The 27012-nt window shown below is 38.9% G+C and overlaps 1 protein-coding gene across 6 annotated transcripts in view; it reads left to right on the top strand.

Annotated features, from left to right (window-relative positions):
- LOC136255730 (phosphatidylinositol phosphatase PTPRQ-like) overlaps positions 1-27012 on the top strand; it is a 124459-nt gene that overhangs the window by 11368 nt on the left and 86079 nt on the right. For all 6 annotated transcript variants that reach the window (XR_010701060.1, XR_010701061.1, XM_066048568.1 and 3 more), the window contains 3 exons: positions 22957-23238; positions 26025-26399; positions 26451-26492. Coding sequence is in view for 4 of the 6 variants with exons in the window: in XM_066048568.1 (XP_065904640.1) it covers positions 22957-23238; positions 26025-26399; positions 26451-26492 (699 nt within the window). In the remaining 2 variants the exon portion in view is untranslated. The remainder of the gene's footprint in view (positions 1-22956; positions 23239-26024; positions 26400-26450; positions 26493-27012) is intronic.

The following is a 27012-nucleotide window of genomic DNA, read 5'->3' as shown; positions in this document are numbered from 1 at the left end:
GGTAGGGGATAATGTGCTGGCAGGATTTTCAAGGCCTTGGCTGCCCTCCAAGAAACTATGACCCCACTCAATTGTGAGAAGATGTATACATCTTCTTCATGTTCATTACCAGCTAGCTGAAAGCGAACACTCAACTTCCCAATAGCATGCATCCTCTGTCCATTAGCTGCGCGTGGTGTGAATTCTGATGGTAAAAGGTTGTCCCTGTATTCATTGAGTCATGGCAGGACATGCTCACCAGCAGCAGATATGTCTGCCCCTGAATCCAGAAGTACTTGGGTGTGATAGGACCCATGGTGTGTATGCAGGTGCACTATCACGGTTGGTGCTGGGTCTATTGTGGCCACTTGCTTTAGGTTGATGGCTGGTGATATCTCATTAGACTCCTGGTCTGGGTCTTCTGCAGTTGCGATAACTCTAGCAGCTGGTGGTTCCTTGTGCTGTTGACGACCATGGCAAACCCTATCAAAGTGGCCAACTTTGAGGCAATAGCGGCATGTCTGCTTGAAAGCTGGGCACTGTGCTCTACCCCCTTGATGGGCTTGTAACCCACATCCTGGGCAAGGTTTCGGAATCATCTGGCTAGTGTGCGGTGGAACCTACCGTACTTGTGGTTTGCAGATTGCCTGATGGCTAGGACAGAGTGGTCAGTTATGTCTTTACGTTGGGTTTTCGCTGTTTCTTGTGCACGGCACATTGTAATGGTTGTGTCAAGGGTTAGGTTTTGTTGCCTCAACAGTTGTTCAATAGTGTCACCATCCACAAGCCCTTCGATGATCTGGTCACAGATACTCTTTTGGGAGCATGCAGTGGAACAGAGGTTGCAAGTTTTAGCAAGCTCTCTCAGTGACACTAGATAGTCATCAAGGCTCTCACCCGGTTGCTGCACTCTGTGCCGGAGCCGATGACGCTCCGTAGACTCATTAATATGCCCATCAACATGGCGTTTGATTGCTACAATAACTGCTTCAGCGTTATTCCTGTCTTCGTCACTAAGACCGAGGTTATTAACTACTGTGAGTGTTTCACGTGAAAAACATAGAGTTAATGCTTGTACCTGGGTAGCAGCTGACTCACCACTGAGACCTGACAGGGTTGAGTAGGACGTCCACTGGGCTTTCCACACCTCGAAGTCTGTGCCACGGTCTACTTGGAGGTCCAGCTTGGGTAGGTCACTTAGCCGGAACACGTAGGGCATCTTCGCTGCCGCTAGAGAGGAGTAACGGAAAGAGAATGAACACTAAGGCTGCTATGACGTCCCCTTCACGGGTGCCTCTCGCCGGCACCAGGGATTAACTCCAGAGGTTAAAAGACAGGCGGTGACTGTTCCCCTTGTTGTACTGGTTCAATTAGCCACGCTAGAACGTAACTGCTCGCAGCGCCATGTAGGGAACGGATCTGCCACGAGGTACTCAGTTATCTTTCACGTGATAGTGTGCAATAATCAAGATACAATCATACATATATACTGTGTCCTAGTGTTACAATTGTAAGTGTATTAGTGCATGTGCAGTGCTATAGAATAGTTCGTTCTTACAACAGGTCATGATTTTTTGTTTTTGTTTGAAAATCCTTATTGTCTAAGTTTTTATTCACAAGGACCGGATCGCGTGGACCGAGCTGGACGAAAAGCTGGGTAAAATTGGCATCCGGAACCAGACGAATAGCCTCTACCTTTCTTTAACATACTAGACTAGCTTCTTCTATCATTTCTCTGCTCCATTTACAAATAAGCTAAAGTATAGTGCCATTTCTTAGCCTGGTGTCAATTGAAACTACGAGAAACCATATAATTATAAATACGAGCGAGTTAATAATAATAATAATGCTTTACAGAATAGCAATTCTGAGGGTCTACCAGTGACCTACAAACATACATTAAATAATAACTATACACTAACATAATTATAAGTGGTTAAAATTGTTAGATGTAGGATTCTTGGAACAACGGGAATAGAGACAAAGGTAGCTAATGGAAACAACAAGGAGAACTGTCAAAGTTAGCTAAGAAGTGATTCCATAAAAATTCCTTCAATTTCTGTTTTATTACAGCTAATGATTATGTATGATCAATTATTGGCAGAGAGTTCCATAGTCTAGGTAGGCGAAAAAAATTGGAGTTCATATAGCTGCATTGCATGGTATGGGCTGTCTTGTGGTGTAGTTTGGTGCCAGAAGATCTAGTAGAACCAGTATTGAAGCTGACATAGTTCAAGTTATTGAAATTACCTGTAGGAGTTTTAAGTGATTTGATGAAAAAAAAAGGTTGTCAGATATTTTGTAAATATACATCAATGGCAACATACCAAGTTGGTCCTGTAGTCTGAAGTGTATGAATTTAGTAGCACGCCTTTTTACCTTCTCAATTAATTCAATGTCCTTCAACAAATAAGGTCTCCACAATGTGGGACAGTATAACAGTTTAGATCTCACTAATGATATGTAAGGGGATTTTCTAGCCTGAGGACAATGCGAATCCTTGAATACTCTAAGTAACAGTCCAAGTGACTTGTAGGCTTTAGAGGAAATCATTTCATAATGCTTTCTCCATGACAATGAGTTAGTGAAAATATTCCCTAGATCTGAAACTGTAGGATTCATTGATAATGTGGTCATTGATGATGTACTGAGAGTTGAATTTATGATGGAAGCTCATGAATGCAAATTTAGAGAGGTTAAAAGACAGATGATTGTTAAGAGTTAAGGTCTTCTTGAAGCTACTGTATGTCCAGTATGGAAATGATTTGCCAAAAGCACTTCGTATCATCTGCAAATCCAAGTAGTTGAGATCAGCATTGTAAGTGGGTCAATACTGTTGACCCGTTTGACCCACTGACCCAAATAGTTGTCCGGTTTAATTAAAATAGAGGCGTGCCGTAAGAGCTATATTAAGTCCACAAATCAGTTAACCACTATAAAAAGGATTGTCTGCAAGAAGTGAGTAGCTACATATTATCAAGTGGGTGTGGTTCCACATACGTATTATTATTAAGTCTACATGCAGCAACAGCAATTAAGAATTTCCAGAAGTTATAGTTACCAAGTAGTAACACGGATCTCAATGCATGCCCACAGAGAACAGCTGATACAATTTTGATAGGTGGGTGTGGCTCTACATACACGACACAAACAGCAAAGCATATTCCTGAATGGTGGGTGTGGCTCCATGTAAGTTTCTTGAGTGTTTACAACTGTATTCCCACCAATACAATCGAACTTGTTAACTTATAGTCACACGTGATCTCATCCGGGTCAGACCCAGATATTCAATGAAGTGGATAAGACTAAAGGTGGACCGATACCCATACCAGTATCGGTATCGATGCCGATACCATCGGTATCGGATCGGTATCGGTCATACAAGGTACAGATACCACAGTAGACACTCACCACTTTTATTAAACCATCTCTAGCTAAGTTTCCAGTTGCTAAAAACTTAGTTGAGCTAATCAGTAACTAACAAAGTAACGAAACAAAGCCTTTGTTACCCTTTTCCAAGTAATGCTTCGTGTGTATTCTAATGTATTAGAGCACGTGAATCCTTTATAACTAAATGGTAGTGCAGTTGTTCCTCAAGAAATAAGTTTATGACTACTTGGCTTGCTTTTTCATGAAAAGGTTTGGTTGAAAAGCTGTAACAAACACTGTACAACTATCAGACGACGCCCACGAAATTAATTGCCTTATCAATAAGCATACAAGAAAACTACCTCAAATCAAGAAATTTGTAATCCACCATGATGTTTATCATGTTTAGCTGTTATACAATGAATATTTTAAACTTGATTGAACTGAGATCAATCAATTTTAATAGCTAGCCATGTATCACAACAATGAAATTTCTATAATAAACTTGTCTAGGCTTCAATGTATAGTATCGGTATCGGTATCGGCAAATAATTTCAGTACAAATACTCGTATTGGAAATATTGGTAAAAAGTGGTATCGGTCCATCTCTAGATAAGGCCAACATAATAAGATTCCTTGTTTCCCGTCACCTTGAAACCAATCAACTAGTGAGGGCGGGCGGTTATTATTATTAACTAAAGTTTTATTATTTTGTACTTTTAATTAACTACTGTCAAACCTTAGAAAATGATACTTATAAAAAACTGCAGTAAAACACAAGTTAGTGTATCTACAATACAATACAATACACTGAAAAGTAATAATTTACAGCCAGTTTCAAATACATCTCTATAACACACCTTTTTACTTACACACAATAAACTACAGAATTCTCTCCTCAAGTTTAAGTATGTTCCTTAGTCTTGGGTCTCTTGATGGGTGTTTTCCCTTCTTCCTTATAGTCTGCACACATTGGAAGATTAACAACATCTTCTGACATGACCTCTTTTGCACAGTAGCAACATATCAGTTCAAATCCACAAGAATATTAAACTGACATCATTTCTTCTGAGGTGCTGGGCGATATCAAGATACACGGTAGTGTGTCGTGCGGCCCAAGAAGCCGGCACGCAACACCAGTGAGTATATTGACTGGAAGAAAGAAAACGCAATTTTCGCACCTCCATAGCTCTGTGCTGCCTTGATGAAACAAGACGATTTTTGCTGTGGACACTCCCTCCAACTTCAGTACTCCACATTCCAAATTTGAGCGAAATCGCTTCAAGCGTTCCCGAGATATGCGACTTCAAAAATTGGTTTAGTTTCTTTTCTTCTTCCTCCTTATTTTTCTTCCTCTTTTCGCACGCTTACAAAAACTGCTATAAAACGCAAACGCAATATCCGATTGCCTTGAAATTTGGCACACAGAAGGGGGATATAAAGGCGCATCTCTGTACCAACTTTGGCTGGAATACGATAAACAGGCAAATAGTTATGAGCGATTATTCAAGACAAATAACACCAATATGTTGTCACGCCTACAGGGTAAACCGCGTATGGGACGAAGCTGAAAATCGGTGGGTGAATAGGTTAACTATTGAACCTCAAACCTTTTGTGGTTTTAAAGAAATCGAGTTAAAAACCAGGAAGATAGAACGAAAAAATCAACAGTGTGTAACAATTATGCAATCGAGATTAACTAATAAAAAAAACGACTACTTTCCACGCCCACCTGAAAAACCGCTTGGGGTAATGCTTTGAAATTCACTGTACAGATGGAGTAATCATCTTAGAAAGGATCTTCAATGGTGTAGAAGAATCAGACTTGAAGCCACGGAGTTATAACACGAAATCAAACTTGGTGTAGCAAGTGCGAGATCGAGATACTCTAATAGAGCAGTCACCCTGAAAAGAATTCAACAGACCAGTTAGAAACTAGTAACCTGTATAGAGATAAGCTACAAACAATTCACCCTGTAGAGAGATCATCTAGAAGAAGCTACCTTGTAAGGAGTTCAACTACGTAGTTCAGCTAAAAGAACTCACCTTGTAGAGAGTTCAGCTACAAAGAAACCACCATGTAGAGAGTTCAGCTACAAACAAATCGCCCTATAGAGGAATCAGCTAGAAGAAATTACCCTGTACAGAGTTCAGCTACAAATAAACCATCATGTAGAGAGTTCAGCTGCAAACACATCGCCTGTAGAGAGTTCAGCTACAAACAAATTACCCTGTATAAAGGTCAGCTAGAAGAAGTCACCTTTTAGAGAGTTCAGCTACTAACTATTGACCCTGTAGAGACATCAACTAGAAGAAGTTACCTTGTAGAGAGTTCAGTTACAAACAATTCACCCTGTAGAGAGATCAGCTAGAAGGACTCACCTTGTGGAGTGTTCAGTTACAAAGAAACCACCATGTAGAGTTCTGTAATAAATATATGTATTATATATATAATTTGTACATTTACTGAATTAAATCAGAAATATTTAAAGTACATCTACTTCATCTTTTCTTCTTCCTGTGGTAAAGAAAAAAAGATAGGTTAAAAAAGTCCCAAAGCTGGCCATAGGCCGGCTTTGGGGTATGCAAATACAAAAAGAAGTGAAATCTAATCCAAAACAGTCAAGCTGTAAAAAAAGAGTGCGGCCCTCAAAAAGGCTATGGTGAAAAAAGATGTGAAATCCAAGGTGGCGGCCAAGAAATGGCTGTGATGGTAGGTTAATGGTAAAAATTTTAATAGCAACAATTCAGGTGAATTTGGTGCCGCTTGGTCTTGGCACAAAATTCACCTGAATTGTCGTTAAAATTTTTACCATTAACCTACCATCACAGCCATTTCTTGGCTGCCACCTTGGATTTCACATCTTTTTTCACCATAGCCTTTTTGAGGGCCGCACTCTTTTTACAGCTTGACTGTTTTGGATTAGATTAACTCTACAGCAAACTTAACGTAAATGTGAGCAAACTGGTATAACGCACTGGTCAATTCACAAACGTTTTTAGTAACCTCGCTCTCTTTAATTCCTCTGTTACTTCAATATGGTATTGTCCAGCCTTTATACAAGAAAAGAACTCGCTGAATGTCACGTTTTCTTCGTGGAAATCCACAATAGTCCACGAAACTATCACCCTTCCTAATACAATTGTAACTTGCACGCTTATGTACATTTGTACAGTTTCTTGTGTAAACAATAACCATCTTATAGCTGTAAAAAAAGTGCGCATCCAAGTAAAGCAGAGTTAACTGCGACAAAAAGTAATGATATCATAATGTGGCCATGTGCGAGGTATGCAAGTTGTAAAATTAATATTAGCTAATCAGATAATACAATGTTATTGTTAAAGTGTTAATGAGAACTATGTGATGCTGCTAGTTTTTAAGTGTGTGAGCATCTTCATAAATGCCACATAAATTTAATTCTCAATAAAGCAATGTGTATAGATTCTCTGATAGTAATAAATAGTTTGAGTTTGGCCACCTTTCCTTTTTTCATAGCATTGCTGTATACAGGAAAGGCGGCCAAACTCAAACTATTTATTACTATCAGAGAATCTATACACATTGCTTTATTGAGAATTAAATTTATGTGGCATTTATGAAGATGCTCACACACTTAAAAACTAGCAGCATCACATAGTTCTCATTAACACTTTAACAATAACATTGTATTATCTGATTAGCTAATATTAATTTTACAACTTGCACACCTCGCACATGGCCGCATTATGATATCATTACTTTTTGTCGCAGTTAACTCTGCTTTACTTGGACGCGCACTTTTTTTACAGCTATAAGCTGTTTTTGGATGGGATTTCAATACTTTTTGTTAGAATAAGCAATGCACTGTTGATAACAGTAGGTGAGTTTCCATGGTTTTGACAGAAACCCCAGATTACAGTGACAGAATATTAAAATATAACAGTAATTTTAGTGGCCAGGGCCGCCCACATTGGGGGTAACTGGGGTATTTTGCCCCCTACCACAGCCCGAAAGGGGCCACTTGAATACCTGTTTAAAGAAAGATCGATATACTCTAATAGAGCAGTCAGGATCTAGACCCTTCCTTGCCCCTGGGCCCCTCTTTAACTCTTTTCCCTGGGCCCTCTAATTTCTCTGGACGGCCCTGTTAGTGGCATGCAACTGCAGTCAACTAACACCCATTTTAACTAGTAAACCCTTAACAACACTTTGCCTTTCATCTTGTACTGCATTGAAACAATCAAGATACTCTATTAGAGCAGTCACAAAACAGCTGTAACACAGCAATCAATATTTAGCATAGTTACAACTTCTGCTTAGCATCGGATTGTATAGTTTAAATTACTAGCTACTTACAGACTTTACAATATAAAAATATGGCACTTGTAGAAATGTGACTGTTCTATTAGAGTATCTCGATCTACTTCAAGCATTGACTAATTCAAGTGAAGAAGCTACGCCCCTGCCAAGAGATCTTGTGAAATGAAATGAGAATAGTAAAGAAAAGGCAAGTATGTACAGAGACAATAGAGGGGCGCGTAATTATGTCCTGTTGTAAATAAACGCCTTTAAAATTTATATTACTACTAAATAAACGCACCAGAATAGGCTTGTGTGGCTGTTGTCTCCAAGGTTGTCTCATTACTTGTCTTTTCGTGTTGAAGGGATTTAGTCGCAATTGGTAAGTTTAACTATACATGTATTTGTGTTGTAAAACTTAATTGTAAAAAGGCGATTAGCACATATCATGATAAACATGTATTTGTCACAGTAGAGTCTCTCATGAAGTCACGATTATTACGAGACATTGGACCAGGGTAAAAAATTTACTGCTATATTTAGAGGTTGTAGCATTTGTATATCTTAGTATCTTAATAAATAATCCCCCATGATCACTAATCACTAATAGTACAGTGAAAACTGGTCATTATTCAGGCCGTAGGGACAAAATTTTCTAACCTTGCCTTTTAAAGAGGTGGCTACATTATGCGGCCTTAAAAAAAGGTAAGAAGCATGCTGTTCTAACTGGCTATAGAGATGGATTTAGTGTATGACAGCGTATGAGACAGTGAGTGCTGGCAGCAAGGGGGCAGCCAATCTGTTAGAGCACCAAAAGCACTGCTTCAGACATAGGCAGTTGACTGTCAGCCCCAAGTGTAAAAAGTTTCACTATTGGTCCTTATAAGCTCCTGATGAAGACAGTGACGAAGTCATTATCCATAGGATATATTTTTCAGAGTATCCATTTCAGTTCTACAATATAGTAGCCAAGCATAAGATGAACATAACACAGCATTCCAGTAGTTTAGTGGTGACCACAACACTGCCTGAGTTAAACTGTGGTGAGATTTGAGACTACCAGAAGCCCTGGAATGTCTTCAACACATGAAATACCAAATATCTAATGCCTGGCTTTCATCCACAGTGGACCTGTCTTGGTGGCCACTTGTACAGAAGGGAAACAGCTGCCACACAGTCTTGCGAGCGAAACAGCTAGTTGCCACACCCCTTAATTATCAATTTGTAAAATCTTTAGCAAAATTGTGTGTGCGAGCAAGTGCGATGTGGCAGTGCCGTGTATATGGTTGCTGCCTAGCAGTGACACATCACGAGTATTGAAGTCACAATGCGTTACTGTATCATCCATCTAAATACAATCTCTGAATGTGTCATTTTGTGTAGAGAGCAATCTTTCACAAGAAGTGACCTGCAAGTTTCAGTGTATATTGTTAACCATTAATATTGTTCACAATATTGTGAACTATATGTACAGTAAAACCTCACTTAGTGGCCACCTCTTTAATAAGACCACCTCATTATATTGGCCACCTCTAGTAGGTCCCAAATATAGCTAAGCATTACTTATGACCTCATTAATATTAACAGGCCTGAATAACAAGGTGGCCTTATTAAGGCCACCTTGTTATTCAGGCCAAATTTTTTGGTCCCACAGCCTGCCATATTAATGAGGTTTCATTGTACTTATGTGAATTTTTATTTTTCGTAACTTTTCTTCAGGTTTACTGATGGGCACTATGAAGCATTGTTGACTGGTACGTGTATAATGTGGTGACTTGAAATGCTAAAACAGTACGTAGCATGTCTTGTATGTACATGTAATGTGTTGTAATGTGTCCACACATCCACACATCTTAGAAATAAATATAATTGTATTCTCTTTAAATAGTCAGTTCCATTGTGCCACTGGGTCATAAGTTGGTTGAGTATGGATCATCCAGGGCACTTGAGTCACATTTTGTCCTGGCCAAGTGGATCTCATCCACTGACAGAATATACAGGATTAGATCACGTGTATAAATTACGGTGGAACTTGTTTATTGCCACCTTCACTCATTCAGCAGGTAACAGTGTATAAATTCTCAATTGGAATTGGCTTTTCAAGAGTGGTTGTCTTTCTATACTAGTGGCCATTAAGATAGGTTGTACTGATAGAGTGTACATACTAGAGATGCAACAATATCCTCCACTTAGTGTCGTTTGATAGTGATGCAATGGAGACTATGTATTATTGCATTTAAATACTATACTATTATATTGCAACTCTAGCACGTATTTATAACAGGAATGTTTGTTAACTGTTTAGACATACTGGAGCCACACCCACTCATCTGGATTCTACAAATGGAGTCATACCAACTTGTTGTCATCATACTTACTCGTTACTCCCATTGTGTTTGGATGAATATACATGCCGTCATGTGAGACTTGCTACCATGGCAAGCCACTGGAAAACATTTGCATAGAAGTTATATTACAGTCATTACTGTACAATTCTTACATTATTGTTGTGAAAAGTGTTTGGTATTCATGTGTCTCCTCTGTATGTTGTAATTACATGTGTAATTTTGTGTGGGGGTGCTATAAAATGCAATAATGCATGGTGACAATTGTATTAGGCGATTTTGCACACTTCCTTTTAAGCTAGCTACGTGTGCTAATTACTCACAGCTTGTGTCAACAACTGGTAACCGCAGTTGTACTCTTGTGTCATTCTTTAAGCCGCGCCCTTAGAGGACAAATTATGTGGGGGCGAATAATTTCAAAACGAAGGATGGTATGCAGCACCATAGATTATATCTATGGACTATAATCTATAGCAGCACACTTGGTGGCTATATGTACTGATTAACTACATAGAGCGCCAGTTCATCAATACCCAGTGACCGCAGTTGTGCTCTGCGTCATTCTTTAAATTCCGAGTAAAATTCTTAGAGAGCAAATGACGTGGGGGCGACTAAATTCAAATTTCAAACTAGCCATTCTCGAAAACAAATGTTTCAATCTGAACGAAACTTTCAGAACAGTTTAAAGACACATTGCCCTACATGCCAAGCGAGTATTGCGGAAGACAACAATCTGGGATTTGTATTTGGCCTCTAGGTCGACTGAGGACGACTGAAACTTCGTTTGGTGCTGAAATCACGACTAGGGTAATCATGTATGGTGAAATCGATGATGTGAATCTTGAGGTGATTGAGTGAATACTGAAGCGATAACAGGGCGATCAATGTTCGGAATGCACAAAGGAACGCAAGGCATACACCTGCGGTTGCGTCTAACCGCATGCGATAAAAAAAAAAAATGAAACTTCCCCTTTGATGTCGGCAACCTCGATCACGAAACAATCGGCATGGATTTGCTTCACTGCTTGTGTGGTAGTTACTAGTGACACGATGAGTTCAACTCCAGAGTTTCAGAGGGATATCGTAAATAACGGATGGATTACAGGAAGGCCGAAAATTTGACAACGTTCGTTCTTGTAAAATCCTCACGCAGTGGTCGCGTCATTTATTGTCTGCGGCGCGCGTTTCTGCTTTACTGGCCGCGCGACTCACTACCGTGAGTCTTGATACAACATAGCCACGTGGCAAAGAATATTCTCGAACATATAGCAGAAATCACCGTAAGAACACGGAAATATTTCGTATTTCTAAATACTAATTACAATAATAATTACCAATGTGGAAAGCAAAGTAGTATGCGGGCGGGTGACGGGAAACAAGGAATCAAGACACACGGTATGTGTCGTGCGGCCCAAGAAGCCGCGCGCCACACCGTGAGTATATTTACAGGAAGAAAGTAAACGCGATTTTCACACCTTTGTAGCTCCGTGATTCCTTATCCGATTGAAACCAAAGTTGCTACAGAAGTGTCCGATAGGTAGGGGAGTCCACATTCCAAATTTGAAGAAAATCGCTTCATCCATTTCCGAGATACAAGCGGCCAAAGTTAGGGGTTTTTTTTTCTTCTACTTCTTTTCGCACACTTTGCAAAATCCGCCATAAAACACGGATGCGTGCTCCAATCGGGCTGAAATTTGGCACACTTAAAGGGCTCATTAAGGCGAATCGCAGTACCAAGTTTGGTAAGAGTCCTATAAACGTTCACGGAGTTATGACCGATTATTTTCGTAAAATAAGGTCGAAGGTCTGTCACGCCCACAGGGTAAACCGCTTGAAGGAATGAGCTGAAAATTGCTATGTAGATGGAGTAACTATCGTAGGAGTGCTTTTTTGTGGTTTGAAAGGAATCCAGTTAAAGGCCATCGAGATATGCCACAAAACCCAACCTGTGTCACAATTACGCGATCGATTTTTATGAATAAAAAAACTATTAGTTTTCACGCCTACCAGGCAAACCGCTTACAGCAGTGAGCTGAAAATCGGTGTGTAGCTGGAATAATTATCATAGAAAGTCCATGCAGTAGTACAGTAGAATCGGATTACAAGCCACTGAGTTATGATTCCAAAGCCAACTACGTGCAACATATGCGAGATCGAGATACTCTAATAGAACAGTCACCCTAATAGAGCATTCAGCTAATATATTTACTCCATTATAGAATTTTATTACATTGCAAGTTATTCTGTAGGGAGTTCAGCTGCAAACAGTTAATCTTATAGACAGTTCAGCAAGAAGCAAGTCACCCTATAGACAGTTCAGCTACAGGTATATCGCTGTACAGATTCAGAAGAATCAGAACATTACAAGTCACACTGAAGAGAGTTCAGCTATAAACAAGTCATGCACCCTGTGGAGAGTTCGGCTACACTCTCTAGAGAGTTCAGCTACAAAGAAACTACCCTGTAGAGAGTTCATCTATACAAACAAGTTAATCTATAGAGACCAGCTGCAAACAAGTAACCCTGTAGAGATTTCAGCTACAGACAAGTCACTTTATAGTTTATACAATGTTCAGCTACAAGTAAGTCACTCTGTAGAGAATTTTGCTACAAACAAATCACAGTGTAGAGAGTTCAGCAACCAAAAAGCCACCTGTAAAGAGTTCAGCTATACAAACAAGTTACTCTGTAGATAGAACAGCTAGAAACAAGAGAGAGCTCAGTTAGAAGAAGTTGCCCTGTAGAGATCTCAGCTGCAAAGAAACCCTGTAGAGAGATCAACTACAAACAAATCACCCTGCAGAGTGTTCAGCTTTAAACAAATCACCCTGTAGAAAGTTCAGGTACATACAAATCACCCTATGTAGAGTTCAGCTACAAAAAACAATCACTCTGTAGAGAGTTCAGCTACAAACAAGTTACCCTACAGTGAAATCAGTTTGAAACAAGAGATTTCAGCTACAAACAATCACTCTGTAGGGAGTTCAGCTATGAACAGATCACCCTGTAGAGAGATCAGCTACAAACAAATCACCTTGCAGTGAGTTCAACTACAAACAAATTACCCTGTTGAGAGATCAGCTACAAACAAAACACCTTGCAGTGAGTTCAACTACAAACAAATTACCCTGTAGAGAGATCAGCTACAAACAAAACACCTTGTAGAGACTTCAGCTACAAACAAATCAACCTGTAGAGATTTCAGTTACAAACAAATCACCCACTGTAGAGAGAGCAGCTACAACCTAAATCACCCTGTAGAGAGATCAGCTACAAACAAAACACCTTGTAGAGACTTCAGCTGCAAACAAATCAACCTGTAGAGATTTCAGTTACAAAGAAATCACCTACTGTAGAGAGAGCAGCTACAACCTAAATCACCCTGTAGAGAGATCAGCTACAAACAAATCACCCTGTAGAGAGTTCAGCTACAAAAAAAATCACCCTGTAGAGAGATCAGCTAGAAACACATCATCCTGTAGAGAGTTCAGCTACAAACAAATCACCTTGTAGAGAGTTAAGCTACAAACAAATTACACTGTAGAGAGATCAGCTACAGACAAAACACCGTGTAGAGACTTCAGCTACAAACAAATCAACCTGTAGAGATTTCAGTTACAAACAAATCACCCACTGTAGAGAGATCAGCTACAACCAAATCACCCTGTAGAGAGATCAGCTACAAACAATCACCCTGTAGAGAGATCAGCTACAAACAAATCACCCTGTAGAGAATTCAGCTCCAAAAAATCAACCTGTAGAGAGATCAGCTATATAGACGCTAGACACAATATGTGACCTGATCTTGGAAAACCTACCTTTTTGGCACATGGGTCAAATTTCTGTTTTATAACTTAAATGAGGTACTAGGTGCTCATCTATCTTGTGTTAAAATTTCAGCTTAATATCTTTAAGCATTCCTGAGATATGGCCGATTTTCTGTACTGTACATTACAAACTAACTTTTATGGTAATGTATTGAGTTCTGTGGGTGATTAAGGATAACAAATGGTGACAAATCACTTTGTTTACTAAAAATTCCATTGTTACCATCTAAAATACTTTAAAAGACATTTCTGATAGTTTAATGAAGTATTCTTGGTACGTTTCTGCAATTAAATGCCATGTATCATTGTCTAAGACTAAGTTTTAGCCATTCCAACACCTGAACAAATCACCCAATTTGTAAGTTACTTGTTGTCCCACGCATGTGAAATTACTACATGGTCTGATATAATCATCCATATCTCCTAGGAAAAAGAAGCTATGGGTGTGAAACTTCACAGCAAGAAGGTTTAATAGTTGCTTTATCCAAATGTGCAAAAAAATTAATTTAAAAAATATTAATGAAATTTTCATTTCAGTTTTCCCAAAAAGTTCACTTGTGCCCAAAAGGTAGGTTTTCCAAGATCCGGTCACATATAGGGAATTCAGTTACAAGCAAATCACCCCGTAGAGACTTCAGTTACAAACACATCACCCTGTAGAGAGATCAGCTACAAACAAATCACCTTGCAGTGAGTTCAGCTACAAACAAATTACCCTGTAGAGAGATCAGCTACAAACAAATGCTACAAACAAATTACCCTGTAGAGAGAGCAGCTACAACCCAAATCACCCTGTAGAGAGATCAGCTACAAACAAATCACTCTGTAGAGAGTTCAGCTACAAAAAAAATCACCCTGTAGAGAGATCAGCTAGAAACACATCACCCTGTAGGGAGTTCAGCTACAAACAAATCACCGTGTAGAGAGTTAAGCTACAAACAAATTACCCTGTAGAGAAATCAGCTACAAACAAATCACCTTGTAGAGAGTTCACTTACAAACAAATCTACCCGTAGAGATATCAGTTACAAACAAATCACCCCTTGTAGAGAGATCAGATCACCCTGTAGAGAGTTCAGCTACAAACAAATCACCCTGTAGAAAGTTCAGGTATAAAAAAAATCATCCTATAGATAGTTTTGATACAAACAAATCACCCTGTAGAGCGTTCAGCAAGATAAACGTCACCGTGCAGAGACATCAGGTTACCCTATAGAGAGGTCAGCTAGAAGAAGTCACCTTGTAGAGAGTTCAGCAACAAAGAACCCACTCTATAGAGAGTTCAACTAGAAACTAGTTATCCTATACAGAGATCAGCTATATGTAGAAACAAGTCATCCAGTAGAGAATTCAGCTACAAACAAATCACCCTGTAGAGATTTCAGCTACAAACAGATCATCATCCTGTAGATAGTTCAGCTATAGATACAAGTCACCCTGTAGTAGGAGAAGTCACCTTGTAGAGAGATCAGCTAGAAACAAGTCACCTTGTAGAGACCAGCTACAAAGAAACCATCCTGTAGATACAAACAAATCACCCTGCATAGAGTTCAGCTGCAAATAAATTACCCTTGAGAGAGTTCAGCTACAAACAAATCACCCTGTAGAGTGTTCAGCTAGATAAAAGTCACCCTACAGAGAGATCAGGTCACCCTATAGAGAGATCAGCTAGAAGAAGTGATCTTGTAGAGAGTTCAGCTACAAAGAACCCACTCTGTAGAGAGTTCAGCTAGAAATAAGTTACACTATAGAGAGATCAGCTAGAAACAAGTCACCCTGTAGAGATTTCAGTTACAAACAGATCATCCTGTAGATAGTTCAGCTAGATACAAGTCACCTTGTAGAGAAATCAGCTAGAGGAAGTCATCTTGTCTTGTAGAGAGTCAGCTAGAAACAAGTCACCTTGTAGAGAGTTCAGTGACAAAGAAACTATCCAGTAGAAAGTTCAGATGCAAACAAATCACCCTGTAGAGAGTGCAGCTACAAACAAATCAACCTGTAGAGAGTTTAGCTACATTTCAAGTCCTTTAGTAGAAAGATCAGCTGCGAACAAGTTATCCAGTAGGGAATAATAGACATGTAATAAATATATTTATATAATTACTGATAAAATCAAAAGCAGTTGAAGTATTAAAAATCTGCTCTGTCTTTTTATTCTTCCTGTGGTAAAGAAAAAGGATAGGTTAAAAAAGTCCCAAAGCCGGCCTATGGCCAGCTTTGGGGTATATATACAAATACAAAAAGAAGTGATATCTAATCAAAAACAGCCAAGCTGTAAAAAAAGGTGCGGCCCCTAAATAGGCCATGGTGAAAAAAGATGTGAAATCCAAGGTGGCGGCCAAGAAATGGCTGTGATGGTAGGTTAATGGTAAAAAATTTTAATAACGACAATTCAGGTGGATTTGGTGCTGCTTGGTCTTGGCACAAAATTCACCTGAATTGTCATTATTAAAATTTTTACCATTAACCTACCATCACAGCCATTTCTTGGCCGCCACCTTGGATTTCACATCTTTTTTCACCATGGCCTTTTTAGGGGCCGCACCTTTTTTTACAGCTTGGCTGTTTTTGATTAGATTAATAAATGCTGGCCTAAGACCCACTTGACCCGGACAAAATGTGACCCAAATGATCCGGATAATGCGGATGACCCGGCCAACTTACAACGCTGGTTGACATAAGATGGTATAGTGGCGGATCTAGAAAATTTCAGAGGGGGTTTCAGACTCCACTCAATTTCAGCCTAGCTGTAGCTACTGAAGTCGAAGACCTAAAAAAAAAAGGGTCACAGACCTATTGTTGAATGCCATAAATGCATGTAATTTCAAAGGCGAAAATATAAAGTTCGCCAGTAGAAAGTCCTACTATAACACACTATGTATAACTCGTGGTGATTTTATCCCACACGACGAGTCGTCAATAAATTTGGGGCGCGCACTATTTTCAGAGGGGGTTTCAACTGAAACCATTGCAACCCCCCTGTATCCGCCACTGTGGTAGATGGAAGATCATTTATATAGATCAGAAAAAGTAAGGACCCAGAATGCTTCCCTGGGGAACACCAGAGATTACAGGTAGGCAATCTGACAGGCTGTTTTCAACAGAGATCCAGTCAACAACACAGTATTACAGATATGCTTAATTACCTTCAATGCAGTGTTTATTCTAGGGTTGATAGGGGGGGACTTTCCCCCCTAAAATCTCAGACTCACCCCCTAAAATTGTGAGTGACTACTACACTATACTTAGGTTTAGCAATGACATACTAAACTTATCAAAAATGCTCTGAGATTCAATCTGAGAGTGGTTAATATGTAAAATTTTCCCAGGTTAAAAATTGCAAACACAAACCTTAAAGTGCTCTCAGTATATATTATCTAATCCAAAACAGCCAAGCTGTAAAAAAAGAGTGCGACCCTGAGAAAGGCTATGGTGAAAAAAGATGTGAAATCCAAGGTGGCGGCCAAGAAATGGCTGTGATGGTAGGTTAATGGTAAAAATTTTAATAACGACAAGTCAGGTGAATTTTGTGCCAAGACCAAGCGGCACCAAATTCACCTGAATTGTTGTTATTAAAATTTTTACCATTAACCTACCATCACAGCCATTTCTTGGCCGCCACCTTGGATTTCACATCTTTTTTCACCATAGCCTTTCTCAGGGCCGCACTCTTCTTTTACAGCTTCGCTGTTTTGGATTAGATTTCACTTTTTTTTGTATTTGTATACCCCAAAGCCGGCCATAAACGGCTTTAGGGCTTTTTAACCTGTCATTTTTTCTTTACTACAGGAAGAAGAAAAGATGAAGCAGGGTGATTTCTTTGTAGCTAACCTCTCTGCAAGGTGGTCCTTCTAGCTGATCTCTCTACCGGATGACTTGTTTGTAGCTGAACTCTCTACAGGGTGATTTGTTTGTAGCTGAACTCTCTACAAGGTGACTTCTTCTAGCTGATCTTTCTACAGGGTGATTTGTTTGTAGCTAAATTCTCTACAGGGCAATTTGTTTGCAGCTGAACTCTCTACATGGTAGTTTCTTTGTAGCTGAACTCTCTACAATGTGACTTCTTCTAGCTGAACTTTCTACAGGGTGATTTGTTTGTAGCTGAACTCTCTACAATGTAACTTCTTCTAGCTGAACTCTCTACAATGTAACTTCTTCTAGCTGAACTCTCTACAGGGTGATTTGTTTGCGGTTGAACCCTCTACAGGGTGATTTGTTTGTAGCTGAACTCTCTACAAGGTAACTTCTTCTAGCTGATCTTTCTACAGGGTGATTTGTTTGTCTGACTCTCTACAGGGAAATTTGTTTGTTTGCAGCTGAACTCTCTACATGGTAGTTTCTTTGTAGCTGAACTCTCTACAATGTAACTTCTTCTAGCTGATCTTTCTACAGGGTGATTTGTTTGTAGCTGAATTCTCTACAGGGAACTTTGTTTGCAGTTGAACTCTGTAGCTGAACCCTCTACAGGGTGATTTGTTTGTAGCTGAACTCTCTACAAGGTAACTTCTTCTAGCTGATCTTTCTACAAGGTGATTTGTCTGTAGCTGAATTCTCTACAGGGCAATTTGTTTGCTGCTGAACTCTCTACATGGTAGTTTCTTTGTAGCTGAACTCTCTACAATGTAACTTCTTCTAGCTGAACTCTCTACGGGTGACTTGTTTCTAGCTGATCTATCTACAGGGTGACTTGTTTCTAGCTGAACTCTCTACAGAGTGATTTGTTTGTAGCTGAACTCTCTACAAGGTAACTTCTTCTAGCTGATCTTTCACAAGGTGATTTGTCTGTAGCTGAATTCTCTACAGGGCAATTTGTTTGCAGCTGAACTCTCTACATGGTAGTTTCTTTGTAGCTGAACTCTCTACAATGTGACTTCTTCTAGCTGAACTCTCTACAGGGTGACTTGTTTCTAGCTGATCTCTCTACAGTGTAACTTGTTTCTAGCTGAACTCTCTACAGGGTGATTTGTTTGTAGCTGAATTCTCTATAGGGTGATTTGTTTGCAGCTGAACTCTCTACATGGTGGTTTCTTTGTAACTGAACTCTCTTCAATGTAACTTCTTCTAGCTGAACCCTCTACAGGGTGATTTGTTTGTTGTTAAACTCTCTACAAGGTAACTTCTTCTAGCTGATCTTTCTACAAGGTGATTTGTCTGTAGCTGAATTCTCTACAGGGCAATTTGTTTGCTGCTGAACTCTCTACATGGTGGTTTCTTTGTAGCTGAACTCTCTACAATGTGACTTCTTCTAGCTGAACTCTCTACAGGGTGTCTTGTTTCTAGCTGATCTCTCTACAGTGTAACTTGTTTCTAGCTGAACTCTCTACAGGGTGATTTGTTTGTAGCTGAATTCTCTATAGGGTGACTTGTTTGCAGCTGAACTCTCTACATGGTGGTTTCTTTGTAACTGAACTCTCTACAATGTAACTTCTTCTAGCTGAACTCTCTACAGGGTGATTTGTTTGTAGCTGAACTCTCTACAAGGTAACTTCTTCTAGCTGATCTTTCTACAGGGTGATTTGTTTGTAGCTGAATTCTCTACAGGGCAATTTGTTTGCAGCTGAACTCTCTACATGGTAGTTTCTTTGTAACTGAACTCTCTACAGTGTAACTTCTTCTAGCTGAACTCTCTACAGGATGACTTGTTTCTAGCTGATCTCTGTACAGGGTGACTTGTTCCTAGCTGAACTCTCTACAGGTGATTTGTTTGCAGCTGAACTCTCTTACATGGTGGTTTCTTTGTAGCTGAACTCTCTACAAAGTGACTTCTTCTAGCTGATCTATCTACAGGATGACTTGTTTCTAACTGAACTCTCTACAGTGTGATCTGTTCATAGCGGAACTTTCTACTGGGTGATTTGTTTGCAGCTAAACTCTTTGCATGATTGTTTCTTCGTAACTGAACTCTCTACAAGGTAACTTCTTCTAGCTGATCTCTCTACAGGATGACTTGTTTCTAACTGAACTCTCTACCGTGTGATCTGTTCATAGCGGAACTTTCTACTGGGTGATTTGTTTGCAGCTAAACTCTTTGCATGATTGTTTCTTTGTAACTGAACTCTCTACAAGGTAACTTCTTCTAGCTGATCTCTCTACAGGGCAATTTGTTTGTAGCTGAATTCTCTACAGGGTGATTTATTTGAGCTGAACTCTCTACATGATGGCTTCTTTGTAGCTGAACTCTCTATTAGGTACCTTCTTCTAGCTGATCTGACTACAGGGTGACTTGTTTGTAGCTGAATTCCCTACAGAATAACTTGCAATGTAATATAACTGAGTAAATCATACATGCAGCTGAATGCTTTATTAGGGTGACTGTTCTATTAGAGTATCTCGATCTCGCATTTGCTGCACGTAGTTGCCTTTCGAATCATAACTCAGTGATTTGTAATGCAATTCTTCTGTACTACTGCAAGAACTTTCTATGATGATTATTCCAGCTACATACTGATTTTCAGCTCGTTGCTCTAAGCGGTTTGCCTGGTAGACACGAAAACTAATAGTTTTTTTATTCATAAAAATCGATCGCGTAATTTTGACACAGGTTGGGTTTTGTGTCATATCTCCATGGTCTTTATCCCGATTCCTTTCAAACCACAAAAAGGCGCTCCTACGATGGTTGCTCCATCTACATATCAATTTTCAACTGATTCCTCCAAGAGGTTTACCCTGTAGGCGTTAGTCTAGCGCCGCCCGCCCCTTCGCAAAAAGTAAGGGTCTGGTGAAATACAAATACCTAATCATTTCAAAAGGAATTCAATTAGACAGTGCACGTAATGCTTGTTACGTCAGATGATTGCACTTCAATTCGAATAAAAGCATTGTGTTGCCAAGGCGATTTCTGTGTGAACGTCATTGGCATGCACTAATTGGCTAGCGCCGAATCTGGGTGCTAGAAATGATTTAGTATCTGTATTTCACCAGACCCTTACTTTATGCGAAGGGGCGGGCGGCGCCAGACTAGTAGGCGTGACAGACCTTCGACCTTATTTTATGCAAATAATCGGTCATAACTCCGTGAATGTTCATCGGATTCCTACCAAAGTTGGTACGGAGATCCGCCTGAATGAGCCCTTTAAGTGTGCCAAATTTCAGCCCAACCCGAGCACGCATTCATGTTTTATGGCGAATTTTGCAAAGTGTGCGAAATGAAGATGAAGAAAAAAACGAAGAAATTAAAACGAAATTTTGTTCGCTCGTATCTCGGAAATGGCTGGAGCGATTTTCTTCAAATTTGGTATATAGACTCCCCTAACTGGGAGGCACGTCTCTAGCAAATTTGGTTCCAATCGGATAAGGAATCATAGAGCTACATAGGTGTGAAAATTGCATTTTCTTTCTTCCTGTTAATATACTCACGGTGTGGCGCGCCGGCTTCTTGGGCCGCACGACACACTATCGTGTGTCTTGATAGTGATGGCCATTCAATATCTGAGAGCCCAAGTATTGAATAAAAGCATGCTTAACTCTCAACATTGTCATTAAATGCCTTCTCAAAAAGTGCATATAGTTTTATAAAATCCCTACTTTCGGAATGGCATGCACAGCCATCCCAACTACCCCCAGATATAATATCAGAAAGCCCGATATTAAAGTCTTGTTTTGCCATAACCATGAGAATGCCCTAGTATTTAATTTTAAACATCCTAAGTTTTAAATTATTTCTTGGAAGACATCTACATCATTATGTTGTCACTACCATGCACTCATACATCAAGCTCTATAACTGAATTCACAAAAATCAACACTCATGAGCCTTAAATTCCTAACCAGATTGGCAACTATTTCAACTGCTTTATATAGTTGTGAACTTGGACAACTATATAACAGACTTTCACCTGGTCACCCCCTGAATTCCTGATTCCCCCCCAAAGGAGAAATCCTAGAATAAACACTGCTTCAATGGCCAAGTTTAAAAAGTAGGAGAAGGAATGCTAGACTTATCTTATTATTCAAGATTGTGAGAAACTTATTGGTGCTGCCAAATTGTTGTTTACCTCAGCCAACCCCTGTATCATATACTCGTACCAATAATCCATATTACCAGTATTACCCATATTACCCGTATTACCCAAATTACCAGTATTACCCATATTACCCGTATTACCCATATTACCAGTATTACCCACATTACCGGTATTACCAGTATTACCCATATTACCTGTATTACCCATGTTACCAGTATTACCCATATTACCAATATAACATCATTTATTACCACAGGGTATTAGTATTAGTATTACATCATAATGATGTAATATAAGGACATGATACACATAGACAGACCCAAAAGAGGTCCCTCTGTAACAATCCACTCACCACGAAAATACGATGATTCGCGTGCCCCCAACTATCAATTACTGCCTCATAAGTGTGGCGGCTATATTATGCTTCACTTTCAGCTATGTTCAGCCTGTTACACAGCATTACAAACAATGAACAGTGTTAGAATCATCTCTGCAATCAGTTAAGTCACCACGGAAAATACAGACGATTCCCGTTTACAAACGTACTGTAGGGAAGCCATGCATCGCGCTACTGCAAATAGACACCTTTGGCTGTAAGCAAAAAGAAATGGGACACAAATAAGGACAAAGGTAAGTCCATGATGCGTGCATTGTATGTACTGCGGTATGCCAAAAGGCACATCTTGGGACAAAGCAACATCGAACAGTGAAAAATCAAGCCCGTAGCCTTAGCCGTTATTGAGTTATGCTTGCCTGAAGGCATCAGGCAGGCAGTTAGTCAGTAGAAAATTCCATTGTATAATTTTTTTTTTAAATTTTGTAACAATTTATTGGAAGCCTTTAGGATCGTACTGAAGGCACTTTTGGGCTTGGTTATACCTAACCAATACTGTTAAGGTGCCAGGATAGAGTTGTGAAGCTGGTGAATTTTTTGGCTAGGAAAACCCAAATCTCTATGATCCCTAATAATTATGCATACTGTATGATACAATTTACAAAACTTCCAAATATAGGATTCCTCTTTTCATCACTATGTAAAATGCCTTGTGTGGAAAACATGTGCTGTTTTGGGAGTAGTAGTTTTAGCAAGTGATAAATAGTTTTGTTCCAGGGTATATAAATTAGGGAATGTAGTACCATATATTACGTTGTGTATGTACAGTGTCATTTAATGTGTGTGTTTTATTGTTTAGCAAGTCCACGTGTCACAATTGATGATGAAGTAATAACACACTTAGTAATGGATCATAGTGGAGAGAGACTGAACATTTACTGTTCCATGTTTATGAGTAATCCATCTCCTTGTCATGAATGTCACTGGCACAGAGTTCTTTATAATAAATCACATTATTCCGATTTATCTAGTGGTAATAATTTAGACCTCAGGCACACCCTAACAGTGGAAGATGGAGGATATTACACTTGTAGTTATGACAAAGATGTACGAGTGTTTAATTACACTTTTCCTGTTCTTAGTAAGTTCTGTTAATGATTAATAATAATGTAGTAGATAATACAGGGTGTACTTGTTGATAGTACACAAATGTACTGTTTGTGTGCCTAATAACTTGCAGTAATTTGTATAGGTAATCACATACATTTGAGTGCAATTAGGGAATAATTGTACGAGTAACAACGAGGCGAAGCCGAGTGCAATTTTGGCTGTTACGAGTACAATTATTCCATAATTGCACGAAAATGCGTGTGATTGCCTACTAATCACATTGTGACCACCCTTCATGGTTTGTAGTACACATCTATCCAGTTCTATGTGGCCATTAACTTCTACCAGGTGATTGCATCATCCTTCTTTGTATTACATCATTTGTTGTTGCACTTAAAAGGCTTCACGTGTCAGCCATTCTGATTGGCTACTCAAAATGTCTACATATGTTGCACTTAAAAAGCTTCTATTGTCAGTTTCTTTTATTGGCTATTCATTATATCACTTTCTTATTGCACTTAAAAGGCTTCTGTTATTCCGCTATTTTATTGGCTACTTTACAGTGCAATTACAGAAACAAGGCCATGCGATTTGGGATTAATTGCACTCCTACTATTAAGACTGATGTATGGCAAATTAAATCACTATGTGATTAGAAGGGAAAATATGCTTTGCTGACTAACCAACAGTATACAACAGTATGGAATGAGGTGTACTTTTCCTCCACACAAAGAAATTGTAGATATATTATTTCTTTTGTGTTCTCTACTAACTGATACATTATTTTTAGATAGTGATATCATTTGATGTCATCAGATTTTGTTGTGTCATATGTACCCACTGTCGTGTGTGTGCGTGTGTGTGTGTCATTTGATAAGGTTTGTGTGTGGGTCGGTGCATGTGTATGTGTTGTAACAGCAATCATTGTATGTTTATTGTATGGATAAGTCTGTAACTATTGAAATGAAACATACCTGCTTGTACATAACTACTAACATGGTTGATAGTGTTTACTATTAGCATTTCAATGTTACTAAGTTTGAATGAACAAACAGCAGCAACAAGCAGCTTTTGAGACCAGACGTTATGTTCTGGAAATTCCCCAGTGAACTCTGTTTATTCAACAAGGAAATATTATCTCTGCACAGCCATACAAATTATGTATGTACCTTGTCAGTTATCCCTAGACCATAAGTAGTTTCATAGACTTTTGATGGCTTTTTCTTGGCTTTTGCTTTTTTTATGCTTTTATGTACCTTTCATAGACTTTTCATGGCTCATATAAAAGCCACATTCAAATAAATACCTGTCTCAATTATAAGCCACATTCAAATAAATACTTGTCTCAATTACAAGCCAACACACACGTAAAGTAAACGCCCGGTCTCAAAATCATAACCCACTCACCGCCACAACCACCATAAGGCGGAATTGATTATAAACGAATTTTAAGCACTCATCAGCTTCTGATGAACATTTTTAAATTAGTAACCCCTGCACTTATCCTGCACCCTTAAGTGAACAGGAACAGGGATAACCAGTCCCTCAAGCACAATTGTGGGAAAGAACGCTGTTTGATGGTCATTAATAAACATTGTAGATGATTTTTTCAAATTGATATTGGCACTACTAATGAAGAGAAACAGTAAGAAGACGGTTACAGTGGTACTTTTGTATGCCTCTTATCAGTGGCCTCATGCACACGTGCAAATGCCTGAAAACCAAACTTGGGAAATAATCGCTTCAACTGTCAGCAGGTTAGTGGTGTTTATTGTGTTAGTACTACACTGATAAGTTCTAAAACGTTATGTGTGGTTTTCCCAGACCGATTTTTGCACTTTAAAGTTATGTAATAGCTTTGTGGTTGCCGCAGCAGCTTGATAATCGAATTCCATGTTCTATAGTGAGTAGGATTATATATATGTTATTGCAGTTTAGAAGCAGTAGATGGGGGGCTCTACAAATTTGGTAGTGAGGGGTCTTTTGTTGCCGGCTAACTCTTTTCTTTGCTGCTGCTATACACTTATCAAAATTAAGTTCAGAGCCATCTGAAGGATGAAGGTATTATGAGTAATAACGTGAGACAGATGAACACATGCATGCATGCAACTGTTTGCCTATTGTCGTAGGCCTTCACTGCATAGTGACAACATATTGTATGAAGTTTATAATATTGGTGAATTAAACTCCAGCCCTGGACCTATCCAAAATAAACATCCAGTCTGAAATAAAGGCCTTATTCATACAGGCCTGTCAAAATCACTGGAAAGTTGGCAACGGAATACAGTAATATCAATTTTGAAGAAAGGGTACTCAGTAATAATATCGTAGTGTTGTTGAACAGTGAAGAAATCAAGTCCGTAGCATATCCATAGTTCAGTTGAGCTTAACTGAGGGCATTGGTCAGTCAGTCATCAGGTAAAATTCAGTCAAATAAGAAATTGTTAAAATTCCACAGAAGCTTGTTGAAAGGGTTTGGAGTTCCTTAGAAGGCATTTATGGGCTTGGCTATACCTATCCCATATAGCTAAGCTATTATGAAGACTGGAGGCTGGTTTTTATGGAGGCTGGTTTTTAGGTGATATTTTGGACAATAAAATCTAAACCTCCATGATCCCTACTATACAGTACTACCATACTGTATGATAAAGAAAACTGTGATTCCAAACTATGATAATGTATTTTTGTTTACTAAAACCAACGTATACAAAAAAAATTTAACATCACTTAAGCCATGTCTTGCTTTCTCTGCAATACTTGTGTATCTTGTTAAAACATATCCAAGTATTATAGAATATATTAGGATTTTGTTAACAGTTGCTCCAGTGATTACTACTAACCCTGTTGATCAGGAAGTATCAATCTTTAACAGTTTTACAATTAACTGTACTGCTAAAGGATCTCCTATTCCATCCATATTGTGGTACTTGAACAATGACCTTATCACTAACACTGATAATAGAATCATCATCTCAACTACAACTATAACACAACATAGTGTTACTAGTACATTGACTATTTCTAGTGCTCGTTATACTGATGCTGGAGTGTACTATTGTCAAACTGATGGTGACAATTTGAATGTTGAGACAGCAGACATATCTAGGTACAATTCTGAGATCAAATATCAAAATAAGATCAGTGATAGTCGACTTTCTGTTGTCAGCCACAGTGCTGCTGTCACTGTAGTTGGTAAGGTACACTAATGATTTACATGTAGACATTCATATATTTTCTATGCAGCACGTTTAAACCATGTATCAAGATGGCTGAGACAGTCTCCAGGTCAGCAACTTATGTAATATATAACTTACTTTATGGGGTAATTACTGGGGTTAGATGCTAATCAGGTACAAATTAGCTGTTGCACTTGAAAGAGCATGTCATTTTCAAGTGCACCAAGTTAAATAGTAGACTACAGCAGTAAAGCAAGAGTGTAGACTCTTTTTAACTTATCTTATCAAACAATGTCAGTGTGGGAATTCACAGAAGGGAATAGTCAGGGATAAAAATATGGTGGGCCTACTTGGCAAAAATTTGTCAATGAAGCTACAGCTGGACTATGAATTAATTAGGGGGGAAACAAATGTCAAATTTTAAGAATTCAAATATTCTTCAAATTAACGAATTATTCTTTAAGAATTATCTATATAACTAGGTACTCAAAAGGGACAAAATCACTTTGATTACTACTACAACTTATTATGAAAAGTCTTTTACATGCATGCGTTTGTCTTTAAAAGATGATGAATTACAATTTTTAAAATGACAGCTTTCAGTTTTTAGAAGCTTTTCAAGATTAAAT

Source organism: Dysidea avara, chromosome 5 (genome assembly GCF_963678975.1).
Source record: "Dysidea avara chromosome 5, odDysAvar1.4, whole genome shotgun sequence".
Taxonomy (NCBI): Eukaryota; Metazoa; Porifera; class Demospongiae; order Dictyoceratida; family Dysideidae; genus Dysidea; species Dysidea avara.
The sequence above is the reverse complement of the archived record's forward strand: the minus strand, read 5'-3'. Positions and strand labels throughout refer to the sequence as shown.